Raw genomic sequence first — 16,432 nt, 5'->3', positions numbered from 1 at the left:
CAGAATTCCGAAATAAACAGTTTTTGCTAATCAGCAGAGGTGGCAGATATATAATCACTTTGAAGAACATCTACAGCTTGTGGGCAAAGTCATTTATATTCTAAATGGACACAAAAGGAAACTGCAAAACTGCAGGTGGTTAAAAGAAAGAAATACAGGATGCCCTCCAAAAGGCCAGCACGGTGGCGCAGCAGTGGAGTTGCTGCCTTACAGCACCAGAGATCCGGGTTCGATCCAGACTATAGGTGCTGTCTGTACGGAGTTTGTACATTCTCCCATGACCTGCGTGGGTTTTCTCCAGGTGCTCCGGTTTCTCCCACATTCCAAAGACAAACAGGTTTGAAGGATAATTGGCTTGGTAAAATTGTAAACTGTCCCTAATGTGTGTAGGATAGTTGTAGTTGCGGGAATCACAGGTTGGAACGGATTTGGTGGGCCGAAGGGCCTGTTTCCGTGTTGTATCTCTAAACAAAATTAAACTATTATACACCAACCCGTATTCTAACCCATAAGTTATTCAGGGGCAAGTGCCAGCAACCTATTTAATATGCACTGTTCAACCCAATGCCTTATGTATGCCTCTCCTATGTCTAAATAAACAGGTCCAAATTAAACCAGGGCCACTCAACCAGAAACAAAGCTGAGAATGTTAACTTGAAACAACTACAGGCCTGAACCCAAACTCTTTGATGCGCAACACTTTACTCCCCAAGTGTGAATAGGATCAGCAAAACTATAAATTACATATTTTGATGTACAAATGCTTTATTTCATGCAGCCCTTCAGATACCCCTTGCTTTCTCTCCCCTCCCCTTCCCAGTTCTCCCTGTAGTCTTACTGTCTCCGCCTACATTCTTTCTTTGTCCCAACCCGCACCCTCCCCTGACATCAGTCTGAAGAAGGGTCTCAACCCGAAACGTCACCAATTTCTTCTCTCTAGAGATGCTGCCTCACCCGCTGAGTTACTCCTGCATTTTGGGTTTACCTTCGGATTTTATCAGCATCTGCAGTTCTTTCCTACACATGCTTTATTTCATTGTTCAGAAGGTCATAAGTTCATAATTTCTAGGAGCAGAATTAGACCATTCGGCCCATCGTCTACTCTGCCATTCATTCATGGCTGAGCCGGCGCGGACTCAGTAGGCTTGTTTCTGCGCTGTATCTCTAAACTAAACCCCAGATTTATGATTGCCCATTCAAGACACCCACCTGCGCATTTAAATTCTGCCTTATGGAGCAGGTATCCCAGAAAAGCCTTCTTCCCCTGCCCATCAACTGCCTACACACATGCTGGTTAAATTCAACATTGTATTTAAGAACCATTCTTCTGCCTTTCTCACTGAACTTAAATCAAACTGACGTCCCAACGAGTTATTCAGAATACATCCGTTTCTCCAACAAATGCTTTAAGTCAGATGCCGGATCAACCTTTCAAACGCTAATGTATTGGACTAAAACAAGCCAATCAAGGTTTGTGTTCCAATGTGCTCCATTTCCTTTTGGTCCTGAAATGGTTTTGGTTTTCAAAGCATTACAATTCTAGTTACTTGGCTTCTAATCTACCAGGAATCTAAACTTCATTGCTAAAATTTTTAATTGCATTTACTGTATAATTAATTGTGAAAGTCTAAAGAAAGTTTAACATAAAATAACAGCAGGCCAGTGTTATCACGGCTGATCTGCCGCAGGTCTCATCTGTTGTGTGCCAGCTCCTCCAGCCTTCAATTACCCGATCTTTCAGATATGTATCCATTGCCTCTTCAAGCACCACCAATGATCCAGCACCTACAATATCCGGGGGCAGAAAATTCCAGCGTTTCACCACCATCTGCAAGGTTGTGCAATTCAGTTTTAAATGACTGTCCCCTAATTTTGTAACCGCATCCCCTCATTCAAGAATCTCCCGTTCGTGGAAACATCTCTACATTACCGTGTCATACTCTTTAGGAATCTTCTATTCTTCTGTACTCCAAAGAACTTGGATCTAATATCTTTAGCCACTTGAGACAACCTCTCATCCCAGGAACAAGCCCAGTTATTCCACTGTCCTTATTGTAACAATACCACTCTAATTTTAAATTCCAACTTTCTTGCAATAGTTAAGATGTCATTTGCCTTCCTACCCACACAATGCACAGTCTAACTTCTGAGTTAGTTTGTTTAATTTATTGTCACGTGTACCGAGGTACAGTGAAAAGCTTTTCTTGCGTGCCGTCCAGTCAGCGGATAGACTATATACGATTACATTCAAGCCATTCACAATGCGCAGGATGAAGGGAATAACGTTCAGTGCAAGATAAAGTCCAGTAAAATGTGATTAAAGATAGTCCAAGGGTCTCCAATGAGATAGATGGTAGCTCAGGACTGCTCTCTAGTTGTTGATAGGATGGTTCAGTTACCCGATGACAATTAGGAACAAACTGCCCTTGAATCTGGAGGTACACAAAATTGCTGGAGAAACTCAGCGGGTGCAGCAGCATCTATGGAGTGAAGGAAATAGGCGACGTTTCGGGCCGAAACCCTTCTTCAGACTGATGGGGGGGTGGGGGGGAGAAGGAAGGAAAAGGGGAGGAGGAGGATGAGGAGGAAGAGCCCGAGGGCGGGCGGATGGGAGGGTGGGAGGAGACAGCTAGAGGGTTAAGGAAGGGGAGGAGACAGCAAGGGCTAGCAAAATTGGGAGAATTCAATGTTAATGCCATCCGGACGCAAGGTCCCCAGACGGAATATGAGGTGCTGTTCCTCCAATTTCCGCTGTTGCTCACTCTGGCAATGGAGGAGACCCAGGACAGAGAGGTCGGATTGGGAATGGGAGGGGGAGTTGAAGTGCTGAGCCACCGGGAGTTCAGGTAGGTTATTGCAGACTTAGCGGAGGTATTCGGCGAAACGATCGCCCAACCTCCGCTTAGTCTCACCGATGTAAATCAGCTGACATCTAGAGCAGCGGATGCAGTAGATGAGGTTGGAGGAGATACAGGTGAACCTTTGTCGCACCTGGAACGACTGCTTGGGTCCTTGAATGGAGTCGAGGGGGGAGGTGAAGGGGCAGGTGTTGCATTTCTTGCGGTTGCAACGGAAAGTGCCCGGGGAGGGGGTGGTGCGGGAGGGAAGGGAAGAATTGACGAGGGAGTTGCGGAGGGAGCGGTCTTTGCGGAAGGCAGACATGGGGGGAGATGGGAAGATGTGGCGAGTGGTGGGGTCACGTTGGAGGTGGCGGAAATGGCGGAGGATTATGTGTTGTATTTGCCGGCTGGTGGGGTGAAAGGTGAGGACCAGAGGGACTCTGCCCTTGTTGCGAGTGCGGGGATGGGGAGAGAGAGCAGTGTTACGGGGTATGGATGAGACCCTGGTGTGAGCTTCATCTATGGTGGCGGAGGGGAATCCCCGTTCCCTGAAGAACGAGGACATTTCCGATGCCCTAGTATGGAATGTCTCATCCTGGGAACAGATGCGGCGTAGGCGGAGGAATTGGGAGTAGGGGATGGAGTCCTTACAGGGGGCAGGGTGGGAAGACGTGTAGTCCAGATAGCCATGTGAGTCAGTGGGTTTGTAATGTATGTCGGTCAGGAGTCTGTCCCCTGCGATGGAGAGAGGTCGGGGATGGGGCCCATGTACGTATTGAACAAGGATTGTTCAACGTACCCGAAAAAGAGGCAGGCGTAGCTGGGGCCCATGCGTGTGCCCATAGCTACGCCTTGTGTTTGGAGGAAATGGGAGGAGTCAAATGTAAAGTTGTTGAGGGTGAGGACCAACTCCGCTAAGCGGAGGAGAGTGTCAGTGGCTGGGTATAGGTTGCTCCTCTGGTCGAGGAAGAACCGGAGGGCTCCAAGGCCATCCTGGTGGGGGATGGAGGTGTAGAGTGACCGGACATCCATGGTGAAGATGAGGGGGTGAGGCCCCAGAGAGTGGAATGCGTGGTGGCGGCGGAGAGTGTATGAGGTGTCTAGAACATAGGTGGGAAGGGATTTAACCAGGGGGGATAGGATGGAGGAGGTCGGGGATGGGGCCCTGGTACGTATTGAACAAGGATTGTTCAACGTACCCGACAAAGAGGCAGGCGTAGCTGGGGCCCATGCGTGTGCCCATAGCTACGCCTTGTGTTTGGAGGAAATGGGAGGAGTCAAATGTAAAGTTGTTGAGGGTGAGGACCAACTCCGCTAAGCGGAGGAGAGTGTCAGTGGCTGGGTATAGGTTGCTCCTCTGGTTGAGGAAGAACCGGAGGGCACCGAGATATGGATCTGGAGGTATGGGTTCTGCGATTTGTGCACAAGAAAAGCTCTGTACTTCACCCATCTGCAATCCCCTTCCTTTAGATTCCTCTCATCAAAGTGCATAATCTCCACCTTAAATTCCATTTACAAGTTTTTGTTCACTGACTCGACCTCTATCCATTTGCAGGATCTTAATATCCTCATCACAACATGTCCTCCCACCTATTTTCCTCTCACCGCAAACATAGATACCTGACATTCTGCTACTCCCCTGTCATTAAAGAATAAGGGGTAGGCCATTTAGAACGGAGATGAGGAAAAACATTTTCACCAAGAGAATTGTGAATCTGTGGAATTCTCTGCCTCAGAAGGTAGTGGGGGCCAATTATCTGGATGCTCTCAAGAGAGAGTTAGATAGAGCTCTTAAAGATAGCAGTCAAAGGGTATGGGGAGAAGGCAGGAACGGGGTACTGATTGTGGATGATCAGCCATGATCACAGTGAATGGTGGTGCTGCCTCGAAGGGCCGAATGGCCTACTCCTGCACTATTGTCTAATAACATAAATTATAAGTAATTGGAAACCAAAAACTGATTCTAGTTACATAATTTCTGCTTGAGCAAGAGCTGTTTATCCAGCCCTGTCTGCTATGCAATCTCTAATCTTCAATCCATACTAACACACTTCCCTTAATACCATGTGCATTATTATATACCAGGTACATCTTGCGCAACAGCCTTATAAGTGGTAGGTAGACAAAAATGCTGGAGAAGCTCAGCGGGTGAGGCAGCATCTATGGAGCGAAGGAAATAGGCGACGTTTCGGGTCGAGACCCTTCCTCAGGCACCTTTTCAAATGCCTTCTGAAAATCTAAACAGACAGATTGCCTCTATTGATTTTGCTTGTTACATTCTCAAACAAACGCATAAAATTTGTCAAATAGGATTTATCTTTCAAAAACCCATGCTAATTTGTTTGATTGCATTAAGCTATTTATTCCTTGATTATGGACTCCACCACCTTATGAACAGATGTTTAGCTAACAGGCCTATGTTACTCACTTTTTGGCTTCTTCGCTTATTAAACAATCAAAGCACATTTGTGGTTTTCCAGTCAACTCCGAGTTCTGAATACCATCTAGCAACTGATATTTTGGTTCTCGATTCCCCTACTCTGGGCAAGAGACTGTGCGCCTACCTCTCATGATTTTGTTACACCTCAACTTCCTTTTTTGGGAAGTTTGCATTGTCCTCCAGCACGAAAATATGAATTCCCTAATTTTTCAATAATTCCCCAGTCTATCTCTCTGGAGAACTTACTGCAAATGTAAACAAAAGCATAATCTGTAGAGTGAGTAAATCTTGCCACTGGGTGATGATTGGAATAGTCTATGGACTGGTTTGGATATTTGGTTCTGACAAATGTTTTAAATTATATGCACCTGTTTTTCTTTTCCATTTAAAATTCATTTTTGTTTCTCTGCTTTCTCCGTGCAATGTTTCTAATGCCTCCTTTCTTTACTGGAAAATGGTTTAATGTTTTTATTAGGTTATATCTTATTCCCCCCCCCCCCCCCCCCCCGTGACAGAAGCCTCCTCGTGGCGATCCCTGGAAGCGATGACGCGATGCACTCTGTTGCAACATGTTGGACGACGACAGAAGCCAGCAGCGAGCTACATCGTCTGACACATGAGTGAATGAACCCCCCTCCCATCTCATCTCTAAAAATGCAGACTAATTTGCACTTAACATTATCTGGCATGTTGCAAGATGATTGGGAAATTAGCCTCCCCTCCACGTGGCAGTTGGCATGTATCTGAAAATTGCTTTGTTTTAAAAATAGATTAAAACTAGGGGTGGGAGGGGGAAACAAATGTACCGTGGAATATACAGTTACTTAAATTTCTCTTTGTCATTAAATTTACAAACAAAAGCAACAAAGTAACAGAACTAGTTATTTAAAATAATGTACTAGTAAAGCGTTAAAATGCAAGGAGGAATGATACTTCCATTAATATCTGTAAAACAGCACATCTGTAAAGAATGGATAGACATTCCAATCTTTTGGACACTTTTCAACACCATTTGCACTCCCACCTACTCTAGATGTGCAAGTGTTACTTCAGAAACACTCTCTCTGTAAGAGCAGACAAATTAACTCCCCTTTACATTAGCTTTGGATCTCAAGTCCATCACGTGTAAACATTAAAAAGTAAACTAGTGGGTATACTACTTGAATTATTGTGGCATTCCACAAATAATATAATCAGAAATCTATTTTTTCTAGGACTGGGCAACTATTTTTCCTTTTACCCATTATCCCATGGATTGTGGGATCACCATTAAGATTGCCATTTATTGAGTGCCTCAATTTCCCTTAAGAAGGTAGTGTACTAAAACTTTAACAATCCAACGTGATTGGGATTTCGGTGGGACCACTCTGGCAGATTTCTTGGACGATTGAATATTACATAATGGTACTGTCGATGGTACTTTATTTGTCACATAAACCAAAGTACAGTGAAATTCAGTTTTGTCCTATTTAATATTTCAGGACGCTGTTATATATTATTAAGATGTGTAGGAAGGAACTGCAGATACTGGTTTACACCAAAGATAGACACAAAATGCTGGAGTAACTCAGCGAGTCAGGCAGCATCTCTGGACGGATGGAATAGGTGACATTTTATGTCTCATTGAATTTGCATATCTTTCATTCATTTGTCCTTTATCTCGCATTTCCATCTACCCTGACTTTCAGTCTGAAGAAGGGTCTCGACCCGCAAAATCACCTATTCTTTTTCTCCAGAGATGCTGCCTGTTGGAACTCCAGCATTTTGTGTCTATCTTTATTTTTAAGTTGTTACACAATACATGTTCCAGAGAACCGTGTATGTTTAATGGGAGGACAGGAATTAGGGGCGCAGGCAAGCTTCAAAGCAAGGGAGGGGCAATGAACCTGGCAAGTCAGGTGCTGAAACACAAAGATTTTTGAAAAATTGGACCGCAAATCATTGCAACATGACAGAGGTGGACTGCTTGCTAACCTGGGGAAGTGCGTACGGGAAATACAATGGTGTTGGGTGGAGTATCAGGCACAGTGACATAACAGCTAAGAGAAATCGTGAGATTTTTAGGTCAGGATAATGTTTGGCTTGGAGAGGGTGGCAATAATAATTCCAGACAATTGTTGACTTTGTCCTCCAATATAATGGGAGTTTGGCAAATGCTATAAAAAGAACCTTAGCAAATATTGCATAGCATCTGTAGCTTCAGCTATAGGTGAACAGAGTGAATGGTCAGAGTCATAGAAACCTATCAAGTGACAGCTTTTCATTGGAATGCATCATGCTTCTTGATCGTAAAGCAAAAACCTGCAGGTCTGGGAGAACTACAATGAAAACAGAAATTGCTGGAAATGTCTCACTTTTTTCCCCCCTAGGGTGAAAACGTCAAAGACTAGAGGGCATATCTATAAGGTGAGAGGGAAAACTTTGAAAGGAGATGTGCAGAGCAAGTTTTTACTCAGAGAATGGTACACTGTAGAGTGCTGTGGAGGTAGATACAATAGTGGCATTTAAGAGCCTTTCAGATAAGCACATGGAGAAGCAGGGAATGGAGGGATATGGATCGCGTGCAGGCCGAGATTAGTTTAACTTGGCATCAAGTTCGGCATGGACTTTGTGGGCTAAAGGCTTTGTTCCTGTGTTGTACTGCTGTTTTATTCCCAGACTTCCAGTAGCAGCTGTGCTGTTTACTTCAATCCCACCAATTATTGTTTCAGTGCTCTCCTGTCCTCATTCATCTCCTCCATCAACACTTCCTCCAGAAAGCAGTTGATTGGCAAACCCTCACTGCCAGCTCACCACTATTTGCATGATTCGGTCTCAGATGTACAACACTTTTTTTTCTCTTTGTTTTCCCAACCCTTTCCTTCCTCTAAATGTAAACATGCTCACTATCTAACTTGGTTCTGATAAAAGATCAGCACTCAAACTTTTTAAACTGCTATTTTATCCACATATATTGATTGACCTGCTGAGTATTTCCAGCGACTAGTTTCTCCATTTGATTGAGGTTTGACTCAACATTCTGTCTCCATCAACATGGGATTCACTCTGGTTATTTCTATTGTCCAGATAAATTTGATTTGACCTGAGACTTGTAATAGATCCCTCCTTCTTTTGGTTTCGTTTTTTTTAGTCTAGAGATACAGCGTGGAAACAGGTCCTTTGGTCCACTGAGTCCGCATCAACCAGCGATCCCCGCACACGTACACTATCCTACACACTAGGGACAATTTACAATTACACCAAAGCCAATTAACCTACAAACCTGCACGACTTCGGAGTGTGAGAGGAAAACGGTGATCTCAGAGAAAACCCACGCAGGTCACGGGGAGAACGTATAAACTCAGTACAGACCCATGGTTAGGATCGAACCAGGGTCTCTGGCATGGTAAAGGCAGCAATATCGCTGCACCACCTGTATTGTTCCAACACACATTCTTGGTCATAGTTTGGTCTACCCTTTAGAGCTTCTACATCAGCTTCTGAATTCCATTTGGTTCCCCCATAAGCTCAGGGAATTATGCTGGGCCTCCTCTCCAGCAGTGCCAACATAGTAACATTCTCAGCGGGTCAGGCAGCATCTTTGGGGGGGGGGGGGGGGGAATGGACAGGATACATTTTGGCCAGGATTCTTCTTTTGACTGACAGTACAATTACAATTCTTATGTTCATGTACTTCCGTTAAAACATAATCAATCCACCCAACACACTTCTGATCCCCAGTCCTCCAGCTATCTGAGAAGACGGTGCTCCAGTTCTTGGTGTCTGATCATACCAAATTTAAAATAATCCGTACCTGGTGGCTGTGTGTTTAACTGCCAACAACTCATGGCATGGAATTTATTTTAAAAATTTAAACATCTGCCTTTGAGGCAGTCCTTAAACTCAACAAGGGCCATTGATCCAAGATGACGCCCAGGTAAAGGAACTCTGTGTGCTGGTCTGCAAAACACGCATTACAATTGCCCCACTCCTTTAAATCCCTATTCCAACAGCAGCATTTCTTTAATCTTTAATCAGACGTTACAGGGCTTTACCTTGCACTAAACTTTATTCCCATTATCATGTATCTGTACACTGTGGATGGCTCGACTGTAATATAGAGTCATAGAGTGATACAGTGTGGAAACAGGCCCTTCGGCCCAACAATGTCCCAGCTACACTAGTCCCACTTGCCTGCGCTTGGTCCATGTCCCTCCAAACCTGGCCTATCCATGTACCTGTCTAATTGTTTTTTAAACTATGGGATAGTCCCAGTCTCAACTACCTCCTCTGGCAGCTTGTTCCATACACCCACCACCCTTTGTGTGAAAAAGTTACTCAGATTCCTATTAAATCTTTTTCTCTTCACATTGAACCTATGTCCTCTGGTCCTCGATTCCCCTACTCTGAGCAAAAAATTGTGCATCTACCCGATCTTTTCCTCTCATGATTTTGTATACCTCTACAAGTTTTTCCCTCATCCTCCTGCACTCCCAGACCACTCAACCTCTCCCTATACCCTCTCACACCTTTTAGTCCTGGCAACATCCTCGTAAATCTTTTCTGAACCCTTTCAAGCTTGACAATATCTTTCCTATTACATGGTGCCCAGAACTGAACACAATATTCTAACTGCAACATGACCTCCCAACTTCTATACTCAATACTCTGACTGATGAAGGCCAAAGTGCCAACATCCTTTTTGACCAACTTATCTACCTGCGACTCGACCTTCAAGGAACCATGCACCTATACTCCTAGATCCCTCTTCTCTACAACACTACCCAGAGGCCTACCATTCACTGTGTAGATCCTGCCCTCGTTCGACATCTCAAAATGCAACACCTCACACTTTTCTGTATTAAATTCCATCAACCATTCATCTGCCCACCTGGCCAAATGATCCAGATCCTGCTGCAATCTTTCACAACCATCTTCACTATCTGCAAAACCACTAACTTTTGTATCAGCAAACTTGCTAATTTTGCCCTGTATGTTCTCATCCAAACCATTGATATAGATGACAAACAGTTACAGGCCCTGAGAGACACCACTAGTCACAGGCCTCCAGTCTGAGAAGCAACTTTCCACCATCACCCTCTGCTTCCTTCCATGAAGCCAATTTGCTATCCATTTAGCCATCTCTCCTTGGATCCCATGTGATCTAACCTTCCAGAGCAGCCTACCATGCGGAACCTTGTCGAATGCCTTACTGAAGTCCATGTACACAACATCAACCTTTTTGGTCACATCTTCAAAAAAATCAATCAAATTTGTGAGACACCTCCCACATACAAAACCATGCTGACCATCCCTAATCAGCTCTTGCCCATCCAAATGCCTGTATAACCTATCCCTCAGAGTACTATTCAGTAACTTACCAACTACAGATAGGCTCACCAGCCTATAGTTCCCAGCATTTTCCCTGCAGCCCTTCTTGAAAAGAGGCACAACATTTGCCACCCTCCAGTCTTCCAGCACCTCTCCTGTATTTAAATACAACTCTTAAATTTCAACCAGGGCTCCCGCAATTTCCTCTCTAGTTTCCCGCAATGTCCTCGGATATATCTGATCAGACCCTGGAGATTTGTCTACCATACACGACAGTACCTTCAGTACTTCTTCGACGGTAACCCTGACTGCTCTCAAGACACTTCCAGTGACTACTCCCATTTTCTCCAACCTACTGTCTTTCTCCTCGGTAAATACAGAGAAGAAATACTCATTTATTGTCATATAATCATGTACCGTCTTTCCGCTGACTGGCAAGAAAAGTTTGCAACAAAAGCTTCTCACTGCACCTCAGTGCACGTGATAATAAACTACCTTCATCACCTCTATAAGGAATCACAGCAACTGGATCCTGAAAGAGGTCCTCTAGGTTTTGGCAGCTTCCAACCAAAGTCCATTTACAATGCCCACCCTGGTGCACCCTGTGTAGGATTGTGCAGATAATGGTTCAAACCGAAGATAGACACAAAATGCTGGAGTAACTCAACGGGTGGGACAGCATCTCTGGAAAAAAGGAATTGGTGACGTTTCGGGTCAAGACCGAGATCTGAAGAAGGACCTCGGCCTGAAATGTCACCTATTCTTTTTCTCCAGAGAAGCTGCCTGACCTGCTGAGTTACTCCAGCTTTTTGTGCCTATCTAAACTAAAGCGGAATCTGAAGACGAGTCAAAGGGCTGTCCCACATGGGCGACCTAATCCGCGAGTTCTAACGAGTTTGCCCTCGACATACTTGTAGCATGGTCGACACAAGGTCGTAGGTCTTTATAACTCTCCTTCATGCTCGAGAGTAGTCCCTGTGTACTCGAGGCCTCAGGTACGTCACGGAGTATTTTTCAACATATTGAAAAATGCCCATTAGTTAAAAAAAGGTCGCCATGGAAAAATCGATACTTTTTTTACTCATAGGTTTCGTCGTAGTAGGTCGGCATGTTAGTCGTAGGTAATCGAGGGTTGTCAAAGGTAGTCGTAGATAGTCTTCATCATAGTCGAAGGGAGGTCGAAGGAGGTAGTCTTCAGTCTCCACTATTCGGTGTCCAATTTTCCCAAAGTTAGTCGTAGCTAGTCGAAGCTAGTCTTTAACATAGTCGAAGGAGGTCGAAGGAGGTCTTCAACATGACATTTTAGCAAACTCTCCTAAACTCATCTAAACTCGCCAATTAGGTCGCCCAAGTGGACCACCCCTAACACCTGAAAAGTCAACTGTTCCTTTTCTCCAGAGTGCTGCCTGACCGGCTGAGTTACTTTTGTGTCTAAACTAAAACTAAACTAAACTACCCTAACGTGGGCTTACAGCTCAAATTCTGCTTCATAATAACCCGATAGTCTATTATTGCTATTGCACTTTATGTTTATTTATTGTGTATATATATGGTCTATGGTATATAGACACACTGAACTTTTATCTCCTGTTCTGTATTATGTTTACATATTCGGTTTTGCTGCAGCAAGCAAGAATTTCATTGTCCTATCTAGGACACATGACAATAAAACTGTCTTGAGTACTGCAAGATATTTCACTCCGTTATATGCAAACTGCCACTTTGTTTGGACTTTGTCCCTCTATTCAATCAGAATAACAAATCCAGCTTCGTCCCCCCCTGCCCCCAATCAGCATTCACTCCTTATTCACCAAGATGGTCAGTTCCAGCTTTCATGTCATTTTGAAAGCTCCAATTATTTGTACGGTATGTAATTGCACTAGCAAAGGTCAACATCAGCAACAAAAAAGTCGAGCATTTGAAAAGTGACAATAAGCTTCAGAATTTTTATTTAAACTCGTAATCTACTGGATTTACATAAAATTTCATCTGTTCTTCCGATGTCGTTCAAGGAAAGAAGTTTACCTTTGTTACCTGTCCTCACCTACAGGTGATGTCAGACACTCTGTAGTTAGCTCTTAATTATTACCTCACTTCAGGAACAATTAGGGATTAAAAATTAAATGCCAGAATCCCCATACATGAAGCTATATTATTAATAAATCATAATTAGCCTGCTGAAATCTTCAACTAACATCCAAACTCCCAAATTTCACATCTCTAGAGGCCACAAGTACTTTGTCGCATGGATAATGTTCTCTTTGCAAAATAAGGATGACACAATGTGCAAACCCACTGCCAGTAGTGCAATTGCCAGTTCAAATTCAAACAAAAGCTGAATCCACAAAACATTGTTCCAATGTTTACTCAAGATACATGCAAGTTAAAATGTTCACATATAATGCCACATCAGTGTATTGATGGCCCTGTCAAAAAAGGACCAATTAGACACAAAAACCTGGAGTAACTCAGCCTGACAGGCAGCATCTCTGGAGAGAAGGAACAGGTGACATTTTGGGTCGAGACCCTTATTCAGCATCTGCAGTTCCTTCTTATACAAAATGGACCAGTTAGTTCGATGATGGTCAAAAAGGTCACAGCAGAGAATGAGGTTATTCACCCTGTTCAAAAACACCAACTCTAAAACAATCCCGCTGGTCCCACTCCTCAGCATCCTTTACGAACCTGAGCAATTTATTTTTCAATTCCGGATACACACACACAGCTACTGTTTAAAGCAAATTTACTTCAAACCAATTCGATCTCCACTACTTGTCGGAAGTAACTGCAGAAGCTGGTTCAAACCAAAGATAGACACAAAAAGCAGGAATAACTCAGGTGGGTCAGGCAGCATCTCTGGCGAAAAGGAATTAAAGGAGGATCTTGACCTGAAATGTCACCTCTTCCTTTTTCTCCAGAGATGCTGCCTGATCCGCTGAGTTACTCCAACTTTTTGTGTCTATCATCCATCTCCACCACCATCACATACTGATTTGAACCACATAAATACGGTGGCAAAAACGAGTGTAATACGTAGGTGAGGAGAAGAATCTGGGGGGAAGTTGAAAGGAATAGGGTGAGCAGCTCACAGGCTGATTATCCAACAGTGACTGACTCACCACCAAATAGCCAAAGTATTTCTAACATCTACAATGTGTGATGAAGTATTGAACAGATGCCTGGATGTGCAGAACCTAATGCTTAATAAGACACCATTAAAACTGACCAACAAGCATTGACGAGATGTGCAAGATCATGGGTCACTATTAACTTCTCAAAAGTAGAGTTGAGTAATGTCTAGAATCCAGTACATTCCAGTCCTAGATACTGACCAAATAAAAAAACGTGTTTCCTTTTATTTCCTCATTCCTTTTGTTTATTTTCTCCTTGTCCACTGATTATGATCCCTCGATCAATTGGAACAGTTTCTATCCATATTGTACATAACCTTAGTTAGCTAAAATATTTCTACCAGATCCTTTCACAACATTTTATGTATCCATATCCTGCACCCCAAAACCATTTTAAGAAATCTGTATCCTTGCTGAACCCCCTATCCCAAGACAATACTTGGAGTTGTAACCAAGGGTAATTATGACCAGCTCGCTCTGGCATTCTAATCTATTTATAAAATGTATTAGATTTTTGTTTAAAATAACCAGCACAGCTGCATAGCTGGTAAAGCTGCTGCCTCTCAGCACCCGGAAGTTTTAATTCTGATGTCTGCATGGAGTTTGCATGTCCTCCCTGTGACCAAGGGTTTCTCCTGTTTCAGTTCCAATTTCCTCCCACATCCCAGACAAGTGGGTTGGCAGTTTAATTCGCAGCGGTAAACTGTTTCTAAATGTGTTGGCGAGGAGTACAATCTGGGGGGAGTTAATAGGAATAGGGGGTGAAGATAATGGGATTTGTGCGAGTAGGTAGTTGGTCAGTGTGGACACAGTGGGCCGGATAACCTGTTTCCATGCGAAAGATCTCCATGACTAAAATGGAGCCACTATCTCAGAACACTGTTCCTGTCCCCCTTTTCGAATTGTGCCCTCCAGTTTATGTTGCCTATATCCCCTTCCAGCCAAACTGTCACGCTTCTCAGTAAACTTAACCTGCCACCACTGATCCACCCATTTCACTAACTATCCACAACTTCTTGAAGTCCCAAATACCCTCGCATTAGAGTTCACAACAAAGACATCTCAACAAGTATATGATCACGTATATGATTCAAGTATATGAAGGGTAACGGTAAAGAAATTGAGGGCAATGAAATCATTCTCACCCACAATAAAGACAACACCAGATTTGTCACCGGGACTGAGTTTGATGCCATGCAGTTCACCAAATGGCTTTTGCATCCATGACAGCCCAAATGTAGGGTAACTTATGATGAACATTTGATGGCACTGGGTTCTCTGGAGTTTAGAAGAATGAGGGGAAGACATTGAAGCTTATTAAATAGTGAAAGACCTGGATAGAGTAAATGTGGACAGGATGTTTCCACTAGTGGGAGAGTCTGGGACCAGAGGTCATAGCATTGAAATAAATGGGCATTCCTTTAGGAAAGACAAGGAATAAATTATTTAGTCAGAGGATGGTGAATCTGTGGAATTCACAGTCATAGAATACTGTGCAGCCCAAGTCAAGGGGCATTTTTAAGGCAGAGATAGATTCTTGATTAGTACATGTGTCAGGGGTTGTGGGGAGAAGGCCGGAGAATGAGGTTAAGAGGGAAGGATAGATCAGACACGATTGAATGGCGGGATAGACTTGATGGGCTGAATGGCCTAATTCTCCTCCTAGAACTTATGAACATGAATACAGTTTAATTGCCCTGGTAACAACGCTAAATGATCCGACTAAACATACATGAGCCACAGCTGTCAGCACCGGGGGCGGTGGGTGCAAAGGAAACGAGATAACTTCAGCTGCAACGAGTAAAGACAACGAGGCTTGACGCAGATAAACCATACGTGGAAGGAGGAGGAAGCCTGCTGCCTTCCACTGGCGCCCACACCGCTGCCACCGCCGGCTCGGCCAGGCCAGGCCCGGCTCTGGGGGAGAGTGGAGACACCGGCACACACTGTAGGCCTGGAGCCCGGCCCTTCAGCCGCCACATCCACACCTGGCAGCCGCCCTGAGGCCGCAGTCTAGGCCTCGGGTTTGAGGCCGTGTCCACGGGCCGCGGCCGGCGAGTTGGGGTAGCCGGGCCGCTCGGGACCGACCTGGGCCTAAGCGCCGTGGCCCGGGAATGAGAGGGAGAGGGAGGGGGGGCGCCGATCAAATCCAGCCCGGGGCCCACCTTACCGTGTGGTCGTGCTCGTCGGCCCGGGCGCACAGGACGCTGAGGCCGAGGCAGGCGAGCAGCAGAGGCAGGGTGGAGGGCGGCATGTCGGCGGCGCTGGCTCCGGCTCTCGGCTCTCGGCTCCGCTCCGGCTGCGGCCCCGCCCGCGGCCTTGCTCCCTCACCAGGCGCGCACCTCCCTGCGCCACGTCACCGCCACGCCGAGCACAACACAACGCCACGCCGCCGCCGCCGCCGCCGCCGCCGCCAGCCAGGGAGAGAGGCGGGGTCTGGGGCAATGGGCGGGGTCTGGGAGGTGTGGGCGGGGTTACTATAGTGGGCGGGGCCCGTGCAGAGGACGGGTCCTGCAGAGGGAGGGGCCAAGATAGTGGACGGAGTCACTGTAGTGGGCGGGGCCCGTGTAGAGGACGGGTCTGCAGTGGGCGGGGTCTGGGCGGTGTGGGCGGGGTCACTATAGAGGGCGGGGCCCGTGTCGCAGACGGGTTCTGCAGTGGGAGGGGCCAAGATAGTGGACGGGGTCACTGTAGTGGGCGGGGCCCGTGTA

At 45.3% G+C, this 16,432-nt stretch overlaps 1 protein-coding gene across 1 annotated transcript in view; it reads right to left on the bottom strand.

The window, feature by feature from the left end:
• The window catches only part of tm9sf3 (transmembrane 9 superfamily member 3), a 78,996-nt gene extending 62,932 nt beyond the window's left edge, over positions 1-16,064 (bottom strand). The window contains exon 1 of the mRNA XM_033012867.1: positions 15,892-16,064. Coding sequence (XP_032868758.1) covers positions 15,892-15,975 — 84 coding nt within the window. The 5' untranslated portion in view covers positions 15,976-16,064. The remainder of the gene's footprint in view (positions 1-15,891) is intronic.
• Between the last annotated feature and the right edge of the window lie 368 nt (positions 16,065-16,432).

Source organism: Amblyraja radiata, chromosome 37 (genome assembly GCF_010909765.2).
Source record: "Amblyraja radiata isolate CabotCenter1 chromosome 37, sAmbRad1.1.pri, whole genome shotgun sequence".
Classification (NCBI taxonomy): Eukaryota; Metazoa; Chordata; class Chondrichthyes; order Rajiformes; family Rajidae; genus Amblyraja; species Amblyraja radiata.
The sequence above is the reverse complement of the archived record's forward strand: the minus strand, read 5'-3'. Positions and strand labels throughout refer to the sequence as shown.